We start from the raw sequence: 26,016 nt of genomic DNA on the forward strand, positions 1-26,016 counted from the left end.
TCTTAAGAGAAACAATCACACTCTTATATTTTTTCTTGAAAATTTCCCACCTTATATCACATTTCAAATGCATTAAAAAACGGTAGAAGAAAAAAAAAACAGATACATACAAGAGTAGTAGGAAAAGTGGGTAGATAATACATGGCCATGACCGGCTAATGGGCCTTGAATGATGTAAAACACACAAACCTCAATCGTTGATAATCTTCCATGCATTTTTTTTTTATTTCTATACAATAATGTTGATAATTTTGAGTGTTTAGTGAAGTTACATTTGTGTTCATTAATAATTGAAGCTATGCAGTCATGGTAGATGCTAGTTTGTCTTTTTTGAACTACTACCTTTGATTATCATTTCTAATTAGCGATTTTTGTTTCTGGATGCATTTCTTGTGATTAAATGGCATCTTCCATTCATATTCATCATTACTTGTTCCATTCATTGCATATTCATTTTCTGCTCTTTTAATTCATTGAAGCATTTTCACAAACTATTTGGTAAAACTACATGTTCATTCAAGCATTCCATCAAACAATTTCAGATTTTGTAATTCGGCATAGTTTTTCATAATTCTAAGCATCCTGGCATATTACATTACATCATTCTAACAGTTTTAAGTAATCATTCTGATTTTCTAACAAGTCTAAAATCATTTCATCATGCATTAGCCATCAACTTAGTGCATATGCACACTGTTCTGTGATAGCTCATTTTAGGAATAGTCCTTGAATTAGAAATATTAGTTTACATGCATTTTAATTCATTTTATCATTCCCCCATCTTTGCTTCTATATTTTAGGTTTAAACCTCTTTTTGGTCCCTAAGTTATGAGCGGATGTTCACTTTAGTTCCCGCTTTTAAAAATGTAAACCTTTGGTTCCCAAGTTATAAAAAATGTATCAAATGAGTCCTTTTTTGATGTTCATGTTCAAAGTACAAAGAGCAATCTAAAGTGCTGTTATTATTAAGAAACAAATCAGAGCAATCTAAAGATGTAGCAGTTGTTAAGAAACAACCAAAAACAGTATTTCAAGTCAAAAAATGACTCATTTGATACATTTTTTATAACTTAGGGACCAAAGATTTACATTTTTAAAAACGGGGACTAAACTAAACATCCGCTTATAACTTAAGGACCAAAAAGAGGTTTAAACCTATATTTTACGACTGAATCTATACAAACAATTCGTTTAAAATTTCATCCCATCTCTTTGGATTTGATACCCGAGTCTTTCCGTAAACTACATCAGGGGAACTTGGTTTTTGTATGAACTTGATGCAACTATATAAGTTCAATCAGTGAGACAAGCTGTGTAGCTGTCCTATAATGTGATGGAAAAGGTATTGATAATGAATGTTTTTGATCATGGGAGAGCTCTGCCATTTATCAGTCTTCATTACCAAGATCTCCCCATCTAACATTGTGCCTTGCAGCAAGGTAATGTGCTCCAACCGGTCCTCTGCTACCATAGGGGTAGAGCTCTGGAGCAATCTTCTTGTTTTCAAGTTCTTTTAGCAAAGGAGTGAACAGTGACCAAGCTGCATCAAGCTCATCACTTCTAATGAACAGCCTTCGCTCTCCTTCAATGGCATCTAGGAGTAACCTCTCATATGCATCTGGTATTTCACTTGGATATCTTCACAGAAAATCAAAGATTCGTATTAATGCCCACATCAAATACGTTTGTATTCCCTCCAATTAATGACCAGTCTTAGCAAATGAATTTTTTTAAGATTGTTAAGCTATGTTTCACAAGCAGTAGTTATATCCAAGGATAATTATGAAGAAGGAAATGCAGAGACATTATTAACAAGTTTTGAAACAGTAAGATCTCTCACCTTGCTCGGAAAAGCAAATTCAAGTCACTTCTGTCTAATCTCATTCCCAGACCTGGCACTTTATTGTTGATTTTCAAATATATAGCTTCATCAGGTTGTACACGAAGCACAAGCTCATTCGTAGCCTTGTCTAGATCAGTTCCAAAATTCCTCTTGTACAAGTTACCTGGGACGTGTCTGAATTGTACTCTGATTTCTGCACTGGATACAAATTTAAATTTTTTCTTGAAATAGTTCCAAACAGCGCAGAGCAAATTGAATGGCATAGTTTACCTGAAGATAGAAGAAACTTGCGTACCGTTTAGTATGGAGAGCCTTGCCAGCTTTCATGAGAAAAGGAACTCCATCCCATCTGGCATTGTCTATAAAAAGAGCTGCTGCTGCAAATGTTGGAGTAAGACTACCCTTTGGAACAGTTGCATCATCCGTATAAGCAGGATATGATTTTCCACCCTTGTTGTGGCCCTTGTATTGACCAACAACAACATTTTCAAGCTGCAGTGGTCTCATTGATCTCAGAACCTTCACCTGAGTTAAAACCATTCTCAGTAATCACTGAACATCATAATATTAGTTGAAAATTTTTCCATAAGATTATAGGATATGTAGGAGGACCGAATTTAAACATAAATAAAATGATGTTATTTAGGTATACTCTGCTAGACAAAAAGATATGTATTACCTTTTCATTTCTGATGTCCTCAGCAGCTAAGCTGACTGGTGTTTCCATTGCAAACAAAGCTAGTATTTGCAGAAGATGATTTTGCATTATATCCCGAATGATTCCGTAGTGATCAAAATAACTGAAGAAAAGCACAAAGCCAGATCAATTAGTCGTGTGAGTTATCATTCTATGCAATACCATCAAGACAAGTATATGACAAAATTACTCAGTACTCACCCTCCTCTTCCTTCAGTTCCAAAATCTTCAGAAAATATGATCTGCACATTGCGAATGTAATTCCGGGACCATAGAGGCTCAAAAACAAGATTTGAAAAGCGAAGCACTGATAGATTCTCCACAAGCTCCTTACCCAAGTAATGGTCAATCCTAAAGAATTTCCAATGAGTCCAGGCTTTTCATTTTAGCTTGTTTAAAAAGAAAAAAGAACCAAGTGCACCTGAATATTTGGTCTTCAGTGAGGTACTGCTTCAAGCATTTTGTTAGCTCACTAGATGATTCCGAGTCACGACCAAATGGCTTTTCAACAATAACCCTTGTCCATCCATCTCTGGAAGAAGCCTTTTGGCTAGCACATCTCACCACATCCACAAATATGTTTGGAGGTATTGACAAATAAAACAATCTGTTTGATAATTTTCCACCCTAGAAAAGACCATTGTCAAATATATCAGTATAATTAGTAGATCAGCTATTACGCAAGCAGCTAACATGAAGAATTTGATCTTCTTTGCATGACACAATAGAATTTTAGTTATGGAAACATAAAATGCCTTAAATTTTATGACAAATGTTAGAACCTTTTTTTTTTGTATAACTACAGTTTTAATTTTCAAATCACCACCTGACCGAAAGCCTTTTGCACCCTATTAAACTTAGCTCTCTGGCTATGAACGAATATTTAATTTTATGAAAAAGCAACTAGAGTTCCTTTTTGTGAAGCAGGGAGGGACTACTATTAGAAAGTAACCGTGACACAGCCTAGTAGAAGAAATTCATGTTCACGGGAATTTCAGTTTTTGAAGCATTCATCTTAAATTTGAGAAACAAATAGCATACAATATCAGACAACATGATTCAACTTGTGTTTTTGTTTTAGTGTGTTCACTTCTGGTGGAAAATGTTCTTCAATATTGTTTTATTTTTTTATTTTCTGATGTATGTACAGGGCTCAGTGTAGCAGGGCAATATGGCAGATAGTATTATATTACCTCTTTCTCTTTCAGCTTGATATCCAATTCTGAAAAGTGCTCCTCAGAATTATATTGACCAGAATGGTAAAAGCATCTTTTTAAGAACTGATCCATTTTGTCTTCGCAATTTTCTCTGCAAGTTTAGACTAGTATCAATATACATAAAATGAAGGGAAGTAGGGGAAAAATATAAGGCAAGGTTTAGCCCAATAACATAAAAGTTAAATTGTATAAATGTGTTGTGGTGATATAGACCTAAGAAAGATAAAAGTGAAAAGAAAAAGTTCATTGCATTTAATCAATTACCTGTTATCCAGCAACTTTTAAAACCTTAAATACCAAATAGGATTGCTGTAATGAAATTTACCTTTTGTCAATTCTGCATGTTAAGGTTTTGCTAATCATGTTCCTTAATTCTTCATTGGTCATTTTAGTCCGAGCAAATCCAAAAACAATAAAATTCTGCATAAAGATTACAACCAGACAGACTCAAACACAATGTTCCAAAATATTTAAATCATCTAAGATATCTCAGTTCCCAAACGTTTAATTATCACTACTAAGTGAAACTAAACACTATATAACCAGTCCGACCTCAGGTAGCCAATCTTCATAAAAGAGTGCAAAGAGTGCTGGAAAAATCTTCTTTTTGGCAAGGTCTCCAGAAGCTCCAACAACTGTTATACTAAGATTGGATCCTGTACATTCTGAGTCTGACAATGGAAAGAGTCCATGAAGTGGTTGGAGCTGGCTATCTTCTTTAGCCAACGAAGTTCCAGCTAAACCTAATTAATTTATGAATATATGACATATGACTTTAGCTAAACTAAACAATTCTAGTTAAATGTAAATGCACAAGTAGTCAACAATATGTGAACAATTAAAACAAACAGCTCATCTGCCCACAACATGTGGTCTGATTTCAGTGCAATAGAGGACTCAACAAAAAACTGCAACATGGTTATTGAATTATTATAATCCATGGTTTCAACATTCAACTAAATCTTTAAGCAAAATGGTACTTGAGTACATAGAAGCTAAGGGAGGGAGAAGAGAACATGGTATGATGATCCCTTTGGCAATAAGGAATAGGAATTTTCCAAACTAGAAGAAATATCAAAGTAGTAAAAATTAAAGAAAATTACAGATGTTCTGTCAACATGAAGTCAGTCCAACTCCAGTTGAAGCTTTCAGTATGATTTAACTTTTTCTCTCTGATGGAGGCAAATGCATATATAGGCTGTGAGACATGATTGAAGAGAAGTGAAAATCATGAAGGAAAACCAGGAGTGTAACAAAGAAGGAAAAGGGTAAGAGAAGAAACTTCCACATAAAGGAATATAATCTGATTTTTTTTTTTTTCTGATTAACAGATTGATTACCAGGTCCAGGGAGTTTAACAATAACGCGTATAGTTTGTGAATGTGATACCAACTGTTTTAGGAACAGATCAAAGTATACAATTGAACAATAAAATAAAATTTCACTACTAGGATAACAAGACACTAAGGAGGCTCATAAATACTAACTCCAACCAATTTTGCACATTTCTAATTAAAAAGTGTAATCAAAGGCTGCAAAGGAAGGGGAAACAATTGCTAGATCAAACAAAAGGCATGTGCAACCATTTCAATCCAGTTGAAGTTTAGCTTCTTAATATATACAAGTTACAACATAATGATAAAAGAAAAACAGATCATGTAAAACTGAGGTTGAAGAACAAACCATCATTTGAAGAAACAGCATTCAGTGGAAGCCCATTTGAGGATTTGAGCTGAAAATGGTTTCTAGCAGATTTTCTAGCGCGAGTGCATGAAAACCATAGTGGTGAATGAGAGTTTTCTCCTACTGCAGTGATTTTAGAGACAACTAGTGGCTCATTTCTTAATGCATAGGCCCTGACTATGCTTAAAGAAGGACCTAGAATACTGGCCATGCAAGAAGTTGGTGCTGAAGATTTCAGAAGAAAACCATAAGAACTGAGCAACAAAGTAAAAATCCAAGATCAGAAACAGTAAGTTGAACAAGGTGCGGGAGTTCAGTTAATATAGTTAATTGTTGATGAAAAATAAAAGGTTAAAATCTTTAGTCTTATGATTTATGAGTGCGACATCATGCCAAAATTGCCTTTGGATATGTGAAAGGACCACTTCAAATTGGAAGGTTGCTCTGTATACACTCAACAAAATATCCTGAAACGTGAGGTCCAAATTTTCTCTTTTTTTTTTTCAAGATAATAATAATTAATGAAAGGAAAAATGAATGTTCTGTAGAGAAAATTAGTATTCATTGGGTTGTGTGAAAAAAAATAATGATATTTTGACAATATTTTTTTTTGATAATATTTTAACATCATTTACATGTTATTGATTCAAAATTACTCCGTAATCAATAATAATAATAAAAAACACAAACCAATCACAGAATAACACATAAATAATGTTAAAATCACATAATAACACATAAATAGTGTTAAAATATTGTAAAAAAATATTATTAAAATATAATTGTCCATCTTAGAATGGGCCGAGATTGCTTCTATTGTGGTGTATTTAACCCACAAATAATCCATACTGATGCGAGAAAAAAAAAATTAAATGTACTTTTGTATTATGTAGAAAAATAATAGTATATAAAAATATATTAAAGTAAAAATAGTTTGATATTTTAATTTTACAAAATGTAATTCTTTTCTTTTGATGTGACTTGTATTTAAAAAGTAAGAGTAGAAGAAAAAAAACACACATATTATTTAAAACCTGTGTAGGCTTTTTCTTCCTGCAAGCCATGATTTCTTTCTCCACCTCCACGAGAAGTGTAGAAGACAAAGTTACTCTTTTACCATTTCCTTTTATGTTGTTACTGTTTAGCTTCTTCAACTAAATTCTTGATAAATACAGGTAATTAAATATTATAATCCGTTTTATTAACTTATTACAGTAGTTTGTGATTGAATGAGTGGAAGATTATTACAGAAAGTTAAGAAGTTGGAGATTCTTTGTTCTGAAATTCAGTCTCAGGTGTGTTAGATTAGATAATCAAATTGAATACACCTTTCTGGTTATATTATATATCATTAACTAGCATATATTTTACAGTAATTAGAAAATATTACTTCCTTTAAAGACACTGACATTCATACTTTGTAGGATGCATGATATATTTTATTTTCTATTTATCTTCGGTTCTTGTTCATAGTTTGATGGAGCAAACTCGTTTACAGAAAGGTTCATAAAAGATGACCCTTTATTTCCTTTTTATCCTCCATTAATTCTCTTATCACTCTCTTTGTTATTGCTCATCAAACAAAAATGAAAAGCACCTCAAAACTAGTGCGAAAGTTGATTTGTACATTAATATTTTTCTCTTTGTTTTTCTAATATGTCTTTTATTGCTTCTGACATGTTTTTCTTCATCAATGCCTTATCTTTATTTTATTTAATTATTAAGGTCTATTTTTGACCATTTATCATTATTTATATTCAAACATTGATACTTTAAAGATACAACACTATAAGTAATCAAGGCTTAAATAAGAACAATAAATTTTGCTCAATCTTAAACTTTGTAGGATGCATGATATACTTTATTTTCCATTTATCTCAGGTTCTTGTTCATAGTTGGATGGTTGGATGGTGTAACTTGTTCATAAAAGGTTTATAAATGGTAACCCTTTGTTTCCTTTTTGTATCATTCGTTAATCTTTTAATCTTTTCTCTTATTATTGTTCAACAAACTAAAATGAGAAGCACCCTAAAATAAGTGCGGGAGTTGATTTGCATGTTAATATTTTTCTCTTTGTTTCTCTCATGTACATTTCATTGTTTTTGATATGTCTTTCTCGATAAATGCATTGTCTTTATTTTATTTAATGGTTAAAGTCTCACTTTTAATGATGTATCATTATTTAAGGGTTCTATAATTCTTCATTTATTAAACGAATGATAGCTGCACAAATTTGCACAAATTACCTCAGTTGTAATAATGTCTAAATTATAGCTAACACAATATTTGATTGACTAATATTTATTAATAGAATATTTGATATATCTTAACACCCTCACTTAAGTTGGTGCATAGATATCACACATTCTCAATTTCAATAGAAACTCATTAAACATTCTTCTTGACATCAGCCAAATGCAATTCTAATCTTGTTATGTGCATTCAACGACCACTCAACATAGTTCATGTCATCAAGTTTTTAAGGGTGAGCAATCCGTGCATATGAGTAGCAGTGGAAGTTACAGAATCATGTTTCTTCAATTAATTTTTATAAGAGGATGTCAGTGTTTAGCTTTGATACCATATAAAAAGGTTTAAATAATAATTCCGATGTATTATTTCAAAGAATAGTATACCATGTATATAAATACAAGGGTACTATAATTCCTCATCTATTAAAGGAATGACAGCTGCACAAATTACCTCACAGTTGTAATAATGACTAAATTGCAGTTAACACAATATTTGATTGCCTAATAATATTTGCTAATAGAATATTTGACATATCTTAACAACCTCCCTACTAACTAAACTAAACTCATGTTTTTTTATTATTTAATATTCATGAATTGATGACTACTTGTTTATATCCTTCTCGACGATTTCTTCAGCTATGTAAATCTCGTTCCATCCTTTGTAAAGAAAATAAGTGAAACGAGAGCATTATATCGCCTTAGCGATGGTGTCAATGTTCACAAAGACCTCCTTGTCCAACACTTTAGAAGAGAGGCCGAAGGAGCGAAGCTCCGCGTTATGCCAAAAGTGCCTAATTAACTCAGGTAGGACTAGAGTATCCCATTCAAATAGATGCAACTCCTTCTGATCAATCCAATGCTCCAAGTATAATTTCATTTTCTTGTCCTCAGTTGAGTTGAGAGGTCAACTCTCTTTGCAACAATATAGACTTCTTCGAATGTAACAACAACAAGCTAAGAAAGTCATTGTGGGTTGAAAGGGAAGGTTTTATGAGGGACACCTTTAGAGTAGCGGTTATGCAATCTGGAAAATTGTAAATGAGTATAGAAGTGTCACATTATATATTCTCATGGTAAATAATTTCTTTTCCCTTTGTAAGATCAGAATTGCAGTTGGCTGATGTTCCTACCAAATGAGTGTCAAGTAGAGTATTTAATGAGTCTCTATTCAACTTGGAAATGTGTGATATCAACGCACCAACTTGCATGTGAGTGTTAAGATATGTTAAATATTCTATTAGTAAATATTAGACAATCAAATATTGTGTTAACTTTAATTTAGGCATTATTACAACTAATCGTCATTGTTTTAAAAGATGAGAAATTATAGGACCCTTGTATGTATATATATGTTACACTATTATTTGAAATAATACATCAGAATTATTCTTTAAACTTTTTTATCGGACATCAGATGCTTGATAATGATTTGGTAAATCAATACCTGATAGATGAGGGATGTGTAGTAAACTAAATACACCTCTTCATGTAAGTATTTGATGGACTTTATCATATTAATTATATCATATGAGGTAGATTAAAAGGAACTACAATCATTACGTGATAGATAGTGAATTTACCGAACTTGGTGACGTGGTCCCTCAAGCTATTCTTATGTAGAAACTTCATGAAGCAAATGTGATAAAGAACATTGGCATAGGGAGTCGTCTCCATGCAGACTATCTTTTCCCCCAATGTATTCTTGCTTGAAGTTAGTGCCATAGAGCACCTTCTCGATGCTTCCTTCGGTAGAGTAAATCTTGTCCTATCCTTTGTAAAGATAGTTGGTGATAGGAGAGCATTTTATCGCCTCAGCAATGGTCTTGATGTTCACAATGACATCCTTGCCCGACACTATAAAAATGAGGCAGAACGAGCAAAGCTCCACGTTTTGCCACATATTCCTCTTATGACTACCCATTGTGGCTAACTTTCCAAAAGCTTTTCTGCCGACGCTGAGGGAGCCTCTACAGGAAGCACATGTTGATGAAGTTTCACGTGGGGATGGTAACCCATATTTGGTGTTATTTTCACTAAAAACTCCTTAAACAAAAAACATATTTTCGAAATTATTTTTGAATTTTCTATTTTTATTGTGAAACCTAGTAATGATCTGAAGTAGTGATGTCGAGACCAAGCGTGCGTCTGGTTCCTCGTGGTTTCGTGAGGATGTTGCTCAGTCCCACGGTGGGCTCCAAAATGTTCGATTGTTTAATCATTCCCGAGAACGCAATCCACTCCGATGGGATGTTGACCTGCATAAGACACTCTGGCGCTAGTCAGATATGTTTCATAAAGAGATCTATATTTTATTAGGATAGATAAAGATATTTGTACCTAGATAACAATTATATATTTATAGGGTTTCTGCAGCCAAGTCGATTGATTAATCATTAGTGCAGTATATTTTTGGACAATATAATATGTGAATCATTCATAAATATCGTATATTCGTCCTTAATATGGCCATTAAAGTTATTAATTGACCATTAATGATATCTACCTTTCCTAGTTTGCGCTTGTTGGACAGTCGGTCGATTGACTATTTTGATTACAGATCTCTTCGTCGATCGGTCATTGGAGTATAGTACACAAACACTTATAAATATGAAATATAAAAATGATATAAGTACTATTATCAAACTACATATAAAGAATTAATCCAAGAATTAAGCAAAACATTAATGTATATTTTGAATAACTTATACGTAATTCTAAAATTAACATTGGATTTTTTAAATAAGACTAAGAAATTTTATAATTAACATTAAAACATCATGAAACACATTTGGGAAGAAAAGTTAAGAGAAATTCAAAATTAAACAAAACACTAATGTATATTTTAAATAACCTATAAGTAATTTTAAAATTAACATTGGATTTTTTTAATAACATTAAAAAATTCTACAATTAACATTAAAACATCATGAAACACATTTGAAAAATTGAGTAATCAAGGGTTAAATATGTTTTTGCTCCCTTAATTTTCAGTGAAAATTGGAATTAGTCCTTCGAAACTTTGGTCCAATTTAGTCTCTCAACTTTAGAAATATGTGGATATAGTCCTTTTAACCAAATTTTGCTATGTTTATTTAATATTTCAAACATATTTTATGATAGCATTTGAGTGGTTTACACTGTTTAACACATTTTTTCTTCAATGTTAATTGAGAAATATATTTAAAACCTCAAATAAACTTAACAAAATTTAGTTTAAGGAACTAAGTTCATGTAGTTTTAAAGATAAGAAACTAATTAGTCCAAAGTTTCAAAAGTTTCAAAAAGACTAATTCTAATTTTCATTAAAAATTAACGGATAAAAATTTAACCCAAATATTAATGTATATTTTGAATAACTTATAAGTAATTCTAAAATTAACATTGGATTTTTTTAGGAACATAAATAAATTCTACAATTAACATTAAAAACATTCAAAAGATAATGAACATTTGGAAAGAGAAGTTTCGTATGTTAAACGAAATTCTAGAACGTCTAAAATTTAAAAATGAATCAAACCCTAAGCAACAAATTCAAAAATTTCATATTCACTTGGTACGAAGTAGTGACTGCAACAAACATAATTCAAGTTTCAGATAAACAGGATGAGAAGAATCAAGATCAACAACACTAAAGACGCACCTTATGCATAACAAAAGAAAATACCAAATATGCTAAATGAGGAATTAAATGCAAATCACTTATACAAAGAGTAATTCAACTATTATTTATTTATTTTCATTTGTAAAGTATCCCTATTTTTTTAATCTTTTCAATTTTGATTCAAATATCAAACTTTTTTATAAATTATGATAGATAATGATATTTTCACAATATTTTCTTTATAACATTTTTAATACTGTTTACGTTTTACTATGTAATTGGTCTATATTAGTATTTACAATTATTATTATTAATTATGAAATATTTTGGACCCATTAAATAATGAAACGTAGATAATACTAAAATACTATAAAAGAAATATTGGGAAAATGTCATAGCTATTTTTTTTATAACAATTCTATGGAAATGTTTAAAAACTGATTTATTCAAGAACTTATTAAAAAAAATTGAAAATGGGAAAACGTATAATTCACGGTAAAAGATATACCGATAATATAGAATCTTTATATATTTAATATGGAAATATGGTTGGACTATTCATTTTCCGGTCCAAAACAAGGATATAAATACTATTTCACCAAAAAGTATTTATTATGCTTAAATAAAAACTTAAAAGTATTTTGAAAAATACTTTAATATAATTTTCGTGGACAATTTCAATAAAGCATTAAATGAATGCAAAAAGATAACATATCACTTTAATATTGAATTTTTAGTTATATACTATTCATTATAATGCCTATATTAATAAATGATATAAAATTATATAATTATAGTAATTCAGGTGATTATAATAAGTATGTATTATGATTAAATCAATCAATTAAATTATTGCATTTAATATAACTTTTTCTTTTACATAATACGATAAGTAATTTATTGAATGTATAAAATAATTATAAAAAAAATAACCAAATATTAAGTCATCATAATGACAGGTCATATATATATATATAAGTATCATAATGATATGATATTTGACAATACATTTTGACTATTTATTTTGTAACAATATCACTATATTTCTTATTTAATATAAAACAGTATTATAATTACAGTAACTTAGGTGATTAAATGTATATTTTGATGGAATTGATCAATTAAATCTTTAAAACTTGCAAGAAAATTTATTTAATATTATACTGTGTTTAAATTAATAGTTTGTTACAATAAATTTCATAATTATTATAGTGTTTTTTGTATTTATTCACAATCTCCCAGGATAAATTAGATAACAGTTAAGATTTTGTTTTATGAATAATTCATCATGAATCAAATATATATACTCCATGTGATTAAATATGGAAATGTCCAAAATTACCATAATAATTTCTAACAATGATTAATTAAGAACAAATCTTGCTATATATATGAAGGTGCTGTCAATAGCTTTGCACCAGTAAAAGCTACCAAGAGAAAGTTTGGAAGAAATCTTTTTGCAGATAAAACCATGGAAAGCAATGGTGAAGCAGAAAACAGTTGTGAGAAAGTTTGTTCTCCATCATCAGAAAAGCCATCACCAATGAAGAAGAACAACAAGAAGAACAAGAAGAAGAAGCTTTGTTGCAGATATTGTAACAAGAAGTTCTGCAGTTACCAAGCCTTGGGTGGACATCAGAATGCACACAAGGCAGAAAGAGCAGTAGCACAGAGAGAGAAGATTCTGAACATGGCTTCTGCATCTGACAGAAGTTCATATGTTGCTGGCTTTGTTGATTCAAACAACTGTTATGGATTGAGAGAAAAATCATGTGGGGTGTCAGCAATTTCCATGACTCATTTCAAGCCATATTTTGGACTCAAACATGATTATCAATGGTTAGGGCAGTATACTTCGGATTATGTTCAAGACACCATTCTAAAGTTGCAGACTTTGAATGCTGAAGGAAGTGGATTTCATCAACATCACACATCATATCAACCTTTAAATTTTTCTATACTTGGAGGTGAAAAACCAAATTCAGGGTCATTGTTTAATACTGATAAGGAAAAAGATTCTGCAGTGATATCTCATAATGAAATCACAATGATGCATGATTTGAATGTCAAGAATTCAAATTCTGATGAAGAAAATGGTTTTTCTGCAATGGCTACTGATAATGGAGTGGTGGAGGAACTTGATTTGACTCTCAAGATTGCCAATGGAGTGATGGAGGAGCTTGATTTGACTCTCAAGATTTGAATCTTCTTGAACATTTTGTATATTCATTCTAGGAAACAAGAGTTTGTTTCTATTTTGTTTTTTTGTTTTTTTTTTTACTTCTTGTCTATTTTGTTCAATCAATACATTTGATCTTTTTATTTCAGAAATTCTTTTTTTTTATTTGATGGACTAAAATTATATTTGATTTCTTTTTCTGTTCATACGAATTAAAGAAATGTATGGAGAGTTTTGCAAGATAATGTAATTATATTAGATATTATAATGTGTGATATTATTCTGTATTAATTACGTTTACTTATATATCTTAAAAGCATTGTAATTTGTTGTAAATTAAATTTTGAAATGATTTATGAACTGACTTTATTTCCATTCAAAGTTAATTCTTGAAAACAATTTTACCCTTCTCTATAATAGAGGAATAATAAAGGATGATGTTTACTTTGAATAATCTTAATATTAACAATATTATTGTGCTATTAGATTCATGCACCTTCACTGAAAAAAAGAAAAAAAACAAGTATTTAACATTGGTTCTTGAATTGTCTTTAATATGGTCTTGAGAAAAAAAAAAAAAAACTTTGACACGATTAAGAATCAGTAATATCTTTACATACGAGGACGATTTTAAAATTAACGGTCGTCGTATTAAATATTAAATTTTAAAAAATTTATGATAAACATGAAAGAGTTAATGAGTAAAAATGGCATGAATTAATACATGTCATATCATAGTAAGAATCATTGTTGCGTATTTTTTAAACCGAAGTAAGTTTTGTTCAAAGCGATTTTTGATGTTCAAAGTTATTTTTGACTTTTTTAAATATTTAAAGTTGTTCTAATTTTTATAATTTTTGTCTAATTTGATTTTTTTTTATAGTGTATAGGCATAATGTTTACCTGAGTGAATGACTTGTGTTTAGAGGTGGTTAATGTGAGGGTTTTATTGTTCTTGATGCTTTTATAGTTGATTATGATGATGATTTTTAAATTGGGTTTTATGATTATGCGAATTTGTGGTGATTGAATGAATATGGTGTTTCGTTATAATTGATTTGATTTGTGATAATAGAGATGTTAGGTTTCATTTTCAAGTTGTGTTCTTTGACTTTCTAATTTGCAAGTTCGAACTCTCAATGGAGCTTCGTATACAAGAGGCACGAAATGGGTTGTTAAGATTTCGTTATGGCTTTTGTCAGTGGTGTAAGGAGGTGGTGGCTGATAAAGGTTTCTGCTATGGTTGTGATTGTACTGTTGATGGCTTCGCTTTTGGTTTGGGTGGCTGGCCATGGAGGTTCTTGTGATCTGGTACACGATTTAAGATTTTTCACAAGTTGATCGTGAGGTTGTAGATCTACGATTTTTTACTTGCTCGAAGAAGATGTAAGTTGTCTCGCAGTAGTGGTACAAGGAAGAAAATGGTGTACATTACAAGGCGGAGAGGAAGAATTCGGTGATCGGTGATACAATAATAACGAAATCAAGGATGTTGAAAAGAAGAGATGGTATGACAACCATATCATTTACTGATAATTCATGTAGGCATTATATCACTAAAAATTTAGTCGTGAGAAAAAAAAATCAAATTTAAAAAAATTACAAAAATTGAGACTTTTTAAGGTAAAAAAATTAAACCTAAATTTTTAGTTAACATTATTTTTTTTTTAAATATAAAATTTTATTCTTTTATAATTATTTTATGTCAAATTTATATGTAAGTGACGTTGTTATTTACATGCCTTGAATAAGATAACACAAACCAATTTACAAATATCAAAAGTTTTTTTTTTTAGTATCTCTTATGTCATCATAAGCACAATTTTAAATAAAGAACTATAAAAATTGTGTATTATACTTTACCAACTATAAGCATTGACAAAATATTATCATGTGTTTATACTTCTAACGTAGTCGAATATTTTTTTAATTCGGTCATTGTGTCTATTGAAAAACTATATTATATTTACAGAACTTTAAACAACTATAAACAGTTAAATTAATAATAATAAATTATTTTATTTTAATACTTTTTATTTTATATCACGTAATGGTTGTCATTAACTACATGGCCAAATAACGATAACACTTAACAACTAAATTTAATAAAGTTTTAGGGATGTATTAATACCGATTATTTAACTAATATGAAAATGATAAAATAATTGTAATTGATATAATTTTTATTACCTAACTAATAATAAAAACTAAATGGTAAACCGTGCTATACGTTTGTTAAATACTGTCAGAAGAGTTATACAGCTTAAATTCACTTTACTAAAAAAAATATCACTTCCATTGTTTAAAAATTCAAAAACTAATATCCATACACAAACTATAATAGGAAACAATATTTTAATGTCCAGAATTTGTTGGAAATGAACACGCATTTTATTTTAAAAATAAGCTATGAATTTCTCTATAATGAAAACACCTATTAGTAGTATATCAATAAAGAAGCAACAATTTTATAAAAGTAGATTATAAAAAGAGAAAACATTTCATATGAACAGGTAAAAAAAATGTTTAAAATTATAAAAATAAATGATTCACCTGTCATAATCAAATTAAATAAGTCTGTGGGTCAGGTTCTAAGGCTGCATGTGAACAGTAACAATAAAAGTATATCTGATCACTAAGCATTTCGGTTGATCTCGCTTTTCAAAGAAATATACTTGGCTTCATCGTAAAACAACAGCCGCTACTTGATATTTAACTCAACTGCCTCTGGGATCCATGGCACCATGCCATGCTTTAACTCAAATCCTTATACATCCTTTAAAAAATACAATACCTAAAACAAACACTGACTAACAACCACCATTTCTCACTCGCAATCCATCAATCTGCTCTTCCTAGCAATTACACAGATACAACACGAGCCTTGTACATGATTATATACGCCATATGCCAATCACCTGGAGACAGATGACAGAATTTTTAAACAAATTTGAAGTTTGTTATAAAAGCGAAGAAGTAAATAATATTAATGTCCGTAAATTAATTATGTGATATTCACCTCCTCCAGATAGTCTAGTGATGTCGTCTTCCACTCTTGGTTTGGGATTGTCATCGTCAAACTCAATCCATTTCCCTGCCAACAACAAAATAAATATTGTTTGAAAGAGATCAAGACAGATGCTTAGATATAAACACAATTCTATTTCCTAGAACCAACCATTCTCTTGCTTGACCCAACCAACATAATGTCCTGAATCAGCACTTCTACCCTTGTGGGTCAACACAGCAACCAAATCATAAATTCCAGTCATCTGTGTTTCCTTTTCACCTATAGACGGAGAATGATCAAAACAAAGCAGAAAGAGAGTTAGTGTGTGTGCATATGTGTGTTCGTATAAATTACTGGCAGCAGAAAATAAATGAGTAGCAGATCGTTGCAAGTTTTTACCCTCGTCCATGGGAACTACAGATGGCTCCCCATCAACATTCGATGATCCCTGAATCAACAAAAAATTGTATTTATTTATGCTGACTGTAGTAGTACGTAGAATATGCAAGGGGCATTAAATGAACTGAAATCAACTGTAATGATCGATACACAGAACCAATGTATTTCAAACCAATAAGTTTATTTGTAAAAGAAAAATTAGATGAGTTTTAACTTGGGTCGTATATACATATCCTGCTAACCAATGTATTTCTTTTACAAGAATATAATAAAAAAATCTTCTTAAAAAACTAAACAGTTCTGTAATTTTATTTGTAAAAGAAAAAGTTGTTTTTCACCCGCATATAGGAAAAAAAAAGAAAAGCATTACTTGTTTGATTTAGTTTTTTAAAACAGTTTTAGTAACCTATTTGGAAAACCGATTTTTAAAATAAGTTAGGAAAAAACTCGAAAACCACTGGACAACCGCTTTAGAAAGAAAATGAAGGAAGAATGGAAATAGGAGGATTTTGTCTGGCAGCAATGCAATCCGGTTGAGAAATGGAACAAGTGGTTGAGAAAACTAAACAGAAAACACAATCATTTTTCATTTTTTAGTTGCTAAAAACAGAAAAACAAAAACAGTTTTTGAAAACTAAAACAGTAATAAAAGTTTAAGTTTAAAATATAAAAAAACTGAACTGTTTTTAAAAACCGTACAGAAACAAGCCCTTGGTATTCCACGGAGAATGAAATCCCCGTCACAATATTCTATTTAGGAACAGAACTCAATTCTCCACTCCAAATTCTATTGAGGATCGATGGGATGAAATTACTACTCCATGCTTATTTATAACAGCAAGCATGGAAATCATCGAAGGGAATCACAATCACTGCATATCAAAGATGATGTTAAGTTTGGCTGTTTCCTAACCTCAGCGTCGGACATTTTCACATCATTTTCCTTCTGAGCAGAACTTGTATCATTCACTTTCAGACCAAGCTTTTTGCCTTCCTCGTTTCTTAGGATCTAAAGGTATAAACCCACACATATAAGCAAACATATTTCTTCTTACAAACAACCATAAGATTTTTTTCATATTTAAAGACAAAAAGGATACCTGTCTAGGAGCATCCAGTTTTTTACGAAGATCATCTGAACAAAAATCATAAACATCCAACTCCAGAGGATAATCCACTTTCTGAGATAACCAAGCACAAAGGCATAATAAAATAAATTTCAGAGCAAGCAAAATCTTTGAATGATAATTAGTCAAAACCCAACAATGACCATCAAAAAAGAAAAAACAAAAGGAGAAATATAGTGAATGTTACCCGTAAAATCTTAGCTTTCTGGTTGGATTCTCTCTTCCAAAAGAAACGGACAAACTGAACAGTCAAGTACCTTGAGAAGGCAAAAGTTGAGAAGTGCACCACTCAGCAATTACCAGTGAAAAATTAAAATATAACGAAAAATTAAAATATAACAAAAAAAGCAACCGACCTTATCTGAAGAACTACGGGGCCAGTATTTAAGAACCAACTTTGTAAAACGCACACCAATATTTTAATTATAACCCATGAGACAGTAGAATCTTAACAACTCTTTCAAACAAGGTCTCATGAGTCATTACTAGCATTGTTAGTTTAGACCATCCACATGCCCGTGGAATTAGAATGTACAGCCAAAATTAGGCTGACTCCTTTTCAATAGACTGAAGAAGGATGTCTTGGCACAGTCAATGCAGAAACCAAGCCTAACTAGTAATCTTATCTAGACTCTTTATGCAAGTTATACTATCAAAGATAGCTTGTACATGTATAGCTCAAAGTGTAATCCAACTGAAATCACATGGCATCAAAGAAAACGGTATCCGAAAAATATCATTTGAAAAGGATAATATCAACCTTGGCAGGGCATTAATGCGTGATTCCTTCAAGTATGTAGCACTACGGCCCAAAGCAGGTGAAGCCTTTTCTAACTCAGATTTTAAACCCTACAAAAGTAAGCTAGGTTAGTAGAAGCTCACAAGTGTATTCATCATAGGAACCAATATTTAATAAGATTAAACAATTTGATAGACCTAAATTAGTCAAACTATTGAATTTTTATTTAGCAGTTATGAGGGGATGGAGAAAAACCTAAGAATAATAGTAATTCTAAATTAGTAACCTGTGGCGATACCAATGGTTAATAAAGTCAACATGTTACATATTAACCACTGCGTGAAGATCATTGGTTAATAAACAAGAAAAAATTTACCAATAACTTCGTTATTGTTAATTTCCTTCTGGTTTGTGTTTTCATGAATGCACAAGCGTGCTACACTCATTTGAACCAACCTAACCCGTGGCTACCTCCCACTCCCAAAAAACTCAGTCCAAAACCAAGACCTTGGCAAACCAAGAAAATGTCTTTGCGGCAGGTAACAGTGCTAGAGATAAACTATAACATACTGGTTCTCAAGAGCCAATTATTTTTCAGCGGTAGAAGGAAACACAAGTTGCAGACCAAATAAGAAAATTATAAAGTAAACTTCCAGAGCAACATATTACTGAACTTTCACTGCATAACAGTTATACATGTGTCTCGGTGTAAAGACAAAGAGAAATGGCTTAGCACTTACATGTTTAATCCCTTCATGTAAATGGTTCACCTCCTGCGATATGTGGCATTTAAGTGAATAAACAGACTCTGTTTCCGAGCTTTCTTCATTACTCTCTTGACAATGAATCCTAACATGTTATCCAAAAAATATGGAAAACGACTATAAATTAACAGGATGCAATTTAAGGGGGCACCAATTAGCATTTTAGTATATTTAAAAAAAAAAATGTGAACTGTTGTCTCTATTAATCCCAAAAAAAAAGTGAACTGACCAGAGTGCACCACAAAGCAAGAACTACAATGTTACACATGTATAAAACAATTTTTTTTCCAGCCAAAAGACTGACAGAGTCATGGACACATAAAATATAATACAAGTCCAGACCCTCGCTAGGTTTCCACTTCAAATATGAAGGGGGAGGATCAAAATTAACGCACTCATGTACTGTAGTCCATATATAAATGTGCTTTAATTACCGTTGCAGCATGGCAACCGCAACTCAAAAATCTGATTTTCTACCATGTATATGTGTAATTAGAATACCTAAAATCATATTTATAACACACACAGACGAGCTTCCACAGACTCAACTCTACAGTGGTCATTCCTTAAAAATATTTAAAATTTCATTCATGAGTGCTTACTGATCATTTTTTTTAAAACTTTTTAAAAATTATATTATCATAAGAATTTTCTTAGTACATGTATCTGAGGAAATTTTACTAACATTGAGTTAGAAAGTTATTTTGTAAAATTAGGGTGGTGAAGAATAAAGAGAGACAATTTAAATGTTCTAATGTATTAAAGGAATTCAATTAAAGAGATGACAATTGAAACCTGGCAACCTCAGAGGTTAGGATAAATATAAAAAGATTCATAAAGAAGATGACAATGAGACGTCCACAGGTTAAAATCAATAAAAGAAAGAAACTACTTGCTTTCTCATATATTCAAGGAAAGCCTGTCAGATCCCTAGATTCAAATAGTACCAAGAACAATGCTACAAATGAGAAAGAAAATTAATCTAGAGTACTTTGTGGATGTAACCAACATATTGCACATTAGTAGCCAACAATTGAAGAGAAAGCATTGGAGTGTACCTGCTAATAAGTTCTATGCCAAAGATGGCCTTCACAGCATCAAGATTTTCACTGAAAACAAAATAAATTTTATTAGATTGAATTAACATTCTGAAATCAAAGAAGTGGATGAAAAATATTGAGTAATATATTATAAATCGGGAGAGTTCGACAGATCTAGTATGCCACTGTGAGAAGTACAGAAAATGGTTATCATTACCCACTGTTTAAAGATTCATTTAAATCTGACACCTTTTTTCTAAACAATAAGCACTAGTTACAAGATACTGTCACAGTTGCATGCAGTTCCCAATAAACATGCACAACCACAACGTTACCTAGATCCAGGGGATCTGAGGGACTGAGAGAGTGTGTATAGAAGTTGTGTCCAACATTCTTCAGCATCCTGTTAGACATGAAAAACAAATTGGGTAAGGAAAACCAATTCACTAGAGTGGTAAAACTAATTCCATAAGCTGGTATGCAACTTATAAACCTGTTGCATGAACACTCCATTATGCAGCTGACCAAATTGAGGATATTTTTTCCGCAATACCTGGCCATTCACCGTCCCCAAAAAAGGCATGAGGCGAGCTCAGAGCAGCAAACAAATATCAAAAGAATTATGAAAACATAGTTTTTTAATGTACAATGACAAAGAATAACTAGACAGCAGAAAAGCCCTAAAATAAAAGTAGCCAAAGATAAACATCAATAAATTCCTAAATCACATTCTAAAAGTGAAGACCCTCCACTTTAGATGGTAATTTCAAAAGGAAGTCATGAATATATTGGCCAAAAAAAAAATGAGCATACATAAACATTTCGATACAGAAACTAATATATTCATCAACCAGCACTCCCAATTCAGCGTGTTATTGTAACATTTCAAAAAACAAAATTAAAAAAAAAAAAAAAAAGTCTTGTCACCCACAAACATGTTATAGAGATAAATAATTTTTTAAAGATGAACAATTAGTTATGTAATGAACACTATAAATATAATGTACCATCCAAAATTGCATTGGCGCCACAGGCTTGACACTTTTATCAAGCTCATTGAATAAGTCACGGGTTGCAATGGTCAACATGTGAGAAGACGGATCCACGTCATTGTTTCGTCCTGAATGTGAGTACCTGATTCCAAGAAAGTTCATAAAATATTCATCATATGTCATTGTCTGCCTCAAAAGTGCAACAAATAAAATGTAAATTCTTACTCCTTGAAAAAGACTTACTTAATCAAAGATGACTTTAACTCAGGCACAGAATGAAGGCATTGCAATGTTGAGTTCATATAACATGTATTTCCCAAATTGAAAAGACCAGCCGTGTGTCCCTGGGAAAATCAATCCATCACACAGGCCCCACCCACCCCCAGAGGAAAGAGGAAAAATAATCAAATGCTAAAACAAACAAAAAAATGAGTACAACTCAACCAAACTAAAGAAGAAAATAAACAAATAAAAGATGTTAAATTAAACATCCTTCACACAAGTGAAAACATGGCACAGCTGAAACTAGTCATTCAATGATAATAAATTAACTCCATCAGTGTTTCATCCTTTCAGAACTGAATTGCTGCTATTTTATAGATAAAAATGATGGCAAAATGTGAAACCGAAGGACCAATCTTATATCACTAAACTCAGAATATCTCCTAAAAAGATTTCTGTAAAAAATAGTCATTCAATTATAATAACTCACTCCACAAGTGTTTCATCCTTTCAAGACAAAATCGCTGCCATTTTAAGAACCAAAGTGATGGGAAAATGTGAGACTTGAGTATCGACTTGATGCATGTTATCAAGAACCAATTTGATATTTTGTTTAAATGGATGACCAATGCAATGCCATGAATATCTTTAGAGGACCGGACATAAGAACCCAAGACCAATTGAAGAAGAGATCAAACACAAGAATATCTTCAATCTAATGAACTTCTATTGAGAAATAAAACACAAAACATGACATTCAAGTACCAACTTGATTCAGTTATCAAGAACTGATATGATGTTTTGTTTAAATGGATGATCATGCAATGCCATGTATATCTTTAGAGGACCAGACGTAAGAACCCAGACCAATTGAACAAGACGTGAATATCTCCAACCTAAAGAACTTCTATTGAGAAAGAAAACACAAATTTGATATAGACAAGACAGTAAGGGTCCATTTAAGCTTTAAAAAATTGATTTATGTCAACTTCCTTGCTCATAAGCTACTATTTTTAAGTTTCTGAGCTAATCCTCACATTAAACAACTCAAAATGATAGCTCATGCATTGTTTAACATGCTCAGGCTTCTCATCCATCTCCCAAGATGGTCCGTGGAAGAAAAATGTGATAGGTAAGAAATGAGAACCGTGCTGAATTGTTTCTTTTCAAATCAAATCACAGGGAAGGTTAGCTAGAGTTTTAAGAGAAGAATAATAAAAATGAAGACAGAGGGACTATTGTCGATCTGTTTCCCAGTTTCACGGTTGGGTTATTGGAAAGGATTGACTTTTAAATTTGAACTAAAGGAAAAAACTATTAGCCTTATGTGTTCAATAAATGACTGATAACACAAGGAAAAAATACAAGAGTAATAGATTAAATATCAGTTAAGATACCTATAAATCATGTCCGTTACTTGAGAACCTACCACTCCTATAAAAATTCTAAACACAGATATTTAGCAGTTCATCAACTAGGGCGTGTGTAAGAGTAACTTACAACAGCAACTACTTGTTCTTCTTCAGGGAGATCTTCAACAAAAACAGTTCCCTTCTCTGGAGACTTCACTATTTCATCAGCTGTACCCATCATCATTAGCTTTTGACCCTGAAAACAGGAGATTTTGTGGATCGATTAAATGTAGGAAAACATGAAACAAAGAAGAACGGTATTGCAAAAACATATGCTAGCACTGCTAACCTCTTTCACTCCTAATGTTGACCAATCAGCGTCATCCTGCATTGCAAGAGGAAATCAAAGGAAGAAAAAAGCTTCGAAACAACTTCATTCCTGGTTATTATTAAGATCTTTTTAAAAGATCTACTAAGATGAGCCTAAGTTTTCTTTTTCTCATTACTTAAAGTAATCACTTCAACAATCTACTTACCTTCAAAAGACCACCCTTGACCATAATCTTTTGTCTTTCAGGAGGTACACCAGTCAAATCGTACAATTGGCATTTAAAGACGTAAGGAGACTGGGTAGTGTCAATTTCCACTTCTTTGAAAATCTCTTTTTGCCATTTTACACTTACTGCAGAGAAAAGATCGGTAGAGTATCAGAATGATAAAATCAGATAAAAGAAAACAGCAATCCACAAGGCAGCACTGCAATATATCAGTTAACGGAACCCCAAATCGTACGGAAAACCATGACTTTCCGTTTATCGCTAGCATTCCATCAGCTTAACGATAACATCCGGTAAGAGATGTAAAACGAGGCAAACATCCATGCACAGTGAAAAATATTAAAAACCAGCAGGAAACCCAGCGTAACTTCTTCACTGCTCCTATAGCATAGTTATACTTCAAAAGAAGTTGAATGCAGCTAGCTACATCTCCATTTTCGAAAGTTCCAATAAACCAAAAAAAAAACATTGAATATCGATAATAAGTCAGCAACAAAGTGCCCCGAACGAACCGCCAAACTTGAAAGAAAATATAACGCAAAATCATCCTAGCTTACACAAAACAGGTTAACTTAAAAAACATAAATCAAGCTCAAAAGGCAACATCCCATCCGAATTCCAAATGAACACGAATTCCTTATCTCTCTAGCACAAACCCTAAATTACAAGCGCCGCATCTCTCTGAATTGGAAAACGCAGCAGAAATCGAAAAAAACATCAGCATATAAAATTGGAAAAGAAGGCAACGAATGCAGAGAGAAGAGAGGAACAGTAGCTTGCGGGGAATGGAAGAGAGAAACGGTGCGAGACCTGTAATCATGACTGCAGAAGGATCGAGGAGGGAAGAGAGAGTGAGATGAAGAAGAAGCAGAGAAGAGGTTGGCTTGAAGAAAGGGCAAAGGGAAAGGAATTGAGGCCTTTCTCTTGTTGGTGTTTGGGGGCTTATATTTGGGGCGAGAACACTCTCTGGCCCACTTCCTTTTGCTCCTGTTCCACGAACCTTACCCAACCCCACCAGACTCTTCTTAAATCAACCTTCGCAAAAAACATTCACCAATTTTTTAGTACATGCTTATTTTTATCCAATTAATGTTAAAACTCAAAATTAATATCTTCTTAATATATACATTGTGTTTTTACGTTTATAATTAATCAATTTACTTGTGACAAAGTTTTGTTTAGATATGTAGGGTATTTAAAGGCATTATGACGTTGAAATCATTACCATTCAGTTATTTTGATTAAATTTTAAATGTTTAATCACCTGTCTTTTTATATTATTTTTATTTATAAGTTTTAAAATAAATTTTTAATTAAGATTGACCTGTCAAAAATCATCTAAACATGTTTTTACTTTATTAATTAAATTATAAAATCTTTAATATATAAAGTATCAAATAGTTATCAAATCGATTATGTCGAGGTAATCATGAAAGTTGATTTTTCTAATAATTGATCGACTAGATGACGTACACCGATGAATCTATATGGTATAAGTTTATTTTGTCTTAATACCTATTTTGATCCCTATTTTTATGAGTTTGATTCAAAACGGTCTTATCTTTTAAAAAAGTTCAGTAAAGTCATATAATTTGTTAAAAAATGTTCATTCTGGTCCTTTTCGCTCACACACCTAACGATGCAAATGTCGCTGTGGCGCAACCTTATAGAGTTGTCAACTTTGATGAATACGTGGATGTCACATTGTGTAAATATTTAAAAAATAAAAAATAAAATGACACATCAGTTTCATCTTCCACCCCCACCGTGAATTTAGGGTTTTTTCCAGGTGACATTAGAGGTCGTCGTCTCCTTCTTCCTCCCCCTCTCCCTCTCCCTCTCCCTTTCCTCCCCACAATAAAAAGCAAGGGTTACACTTAATTAATGAACGAAAAACACAACAAATACAAACAGTATGGAATAGATAACATTCCCAATTTAGGGCTTTTTCCCCTTGAAGAAAAACCTTACTTTGATGGATGCGCAACACTCCAATCAATCAACTGATAATTTCCAAAAGTGTCAAGAAGTTGAATGTGATGTTCAGCAAGCCGTGAAATTATATTCCATATAGAAAATCACCATCAAATTGGAAGTCTCCATAAAAATGTAGGGAGCAAAAATGTCAACTTACTGTTGTAGTAGTGTTAGAAAAGCCTGAAATAGATAAAGTTTCAAAAACCAAATAAGTTACCTCCTCGCACTTTTGAATGCTTCACAAAGAATGGTCCCATGAAAAGTAGGGATTATGGAATCATTAACTTTGATAACAATTGCACCAGCCTGTAAACATAACTAAAGCTACTAATTGTCTTCTCTGTCCAATTGGGTGTTCGAAT

General features: G+C 31.7%; 3 protein-coding genes across 3 annotated transcripts; 1 reads left to right on the plus strand and 2 right to left on the minus strand.

The window, feature by feature from the left end:
- Positions 1 to 1,186: 1,186 nt before the first annotated feature.
- On the minus strand, positions 1,187 to 5,852 carry LOC106774184 (glucose-6-phosphate 1-dehydrogenase, chloroplastic). The gene is made up of 10 exons (XM_014661076.2): positions 5,441 to 5,852; positions 4,310 to 4,500; positions 4,083 to 4,177; positions 3,734 to 3,848; positions 2,962 to 3,167; positions 2,742 to 2,891; positions 2,523 to 2,643; positions 2,139 to 2,368; positions 1,841 to 2,041; positions 1,187 to 1,638 (listed from the first exon to the last, which is right to left on the minus strand). The coding sequence occupies exons 1-10, from the start codon at positions 5,649 to 5,651 to the stop codon at positions 1,389 to 1,391; spliced, it is 1,770 nt and encodes a 589-aa protein (XP_014516562.1). The 5' UTR covers positions 5,652 to 5,852; the 3' UTR covers positions 1,187 to 1,388.
- Positions 5,853 to 12,767: 6,915 nt separating this feature from the next.
- Positions 12,768 to 13,499, plus strand: LOC106773069 (zinc finger protein 1-like). The gene has a single exon (XM_014659756.1). It carries the CDS (start codon positions 12,768 to 12,770, stop codon positions 13,497 to 13,499), a length of 732 nt encoding a protein of 243 aa, XP_014515242.1.
- A 2,499-nt stretch (positions 13,500 to 15,998) lies between these two features.
- LOC106774191 (ubiquitin carboxyl-terminal hydrolase 6) lies at positions 15,999 to 24,707 on the minus strand. The gene is made up of 18 exons (XM_014661092.2): positions 24,488 to 24,707; positions 23,657 to 23,802; positions 23,470 to 23,505; positions 23,269 to 23,376; positions 21,790 to 21,890; positions 21,562 to 21,688; positions 21,048 to 21,107; positions 20,890 to 20,957; positions 20,573 to 20,623; positions 19,491 to 19,599; positions 18,772 to 18,860; positions 18,199 to 18,268; positions 17,985 to 18,065; positions 17,798 to 17,893; positions 16,885 to 16,933; positions 16,654 to 16,764; positions 16,495 to 16,569; positions 15,999 to 16,393 (listed from the first exon to the last, which is right to left on the minus strand). Exons 1-18 carry the CDS (start codon positions 24,495 to 24,497, stop codon positions 16,338 to 16,340), a joined length of 1,443 nt encoding a protein of 480 aa, XP_014516578.1. The 5' UTR covers positions 24,498 to 24,707; the 3' UTR covers positions 15,999 to 16,337.
- Between the last annotated feature and the right edge of the window lie 1,309 nt (positions 24,708 to 26,016).

Source organism: Vigna radiata, chromosome 9 (assembly GCF_000741045.1).
Source record: "Vigna radiata var. radiata cultivar VC1973A chromosome 9, Vradiata_ver6, whole genome shotgun sequence".
NCBI classification, from domain to species: Eukaryota; Viridiplantae; Streptophyta; class Magnoliopsida; order Fabales; family Fabaceae; genus Vigna; species Vigna radiata.

Bases quoted from the DNA above. Each gene is read 5' to 3' on its own strand.
- LOC106774191 (XM_014661092.2), bottom strand. The intron at 23,377-23,469 runs GTTAGCAGTGCT...TCCTGTTTTCAG, and splicing joins CAACATTAGGAGTGAAAGAG to GGTCAAAAGCTAATGATGAT. The intron at 17,894-17,984 runs GTATCCTTTTTG...TTATACCTTTAG, and splicing joins AACTGGATGCTCCTAGACAG to ATCCTAAGAAACGAGGAAGG.
- LOC106774184 (XM_014661076.2), bottom strand. From the start codon at position 5,651: ATGGCCAGTATTCTAGGTCCTTCTTTAAGCATAGTCAGGGCCTATGCA. The intron at 4,178-4,309 runs GTCGGACTGGTT...ATCTTTATGCAG, and splicing joins ATGAAGATTGGCTACCTGAG to AATTTTATTGTTTTTGGATT. The intron at 2,644-2,741 runs GTGAGTACTGAG...GCTTTTCTTCAG, and splicing joins GGAACTGAAGGAAGAGGAGG to TTATTTTGATCACTACGGAA.
- LOC106773069 (XM_014659756.1), top strand. From the start codon at position 12,768: ATGGAAAGCAATGGTGAAGCAGAAAACAGTTGTGAGAAAGTTTGTTCT.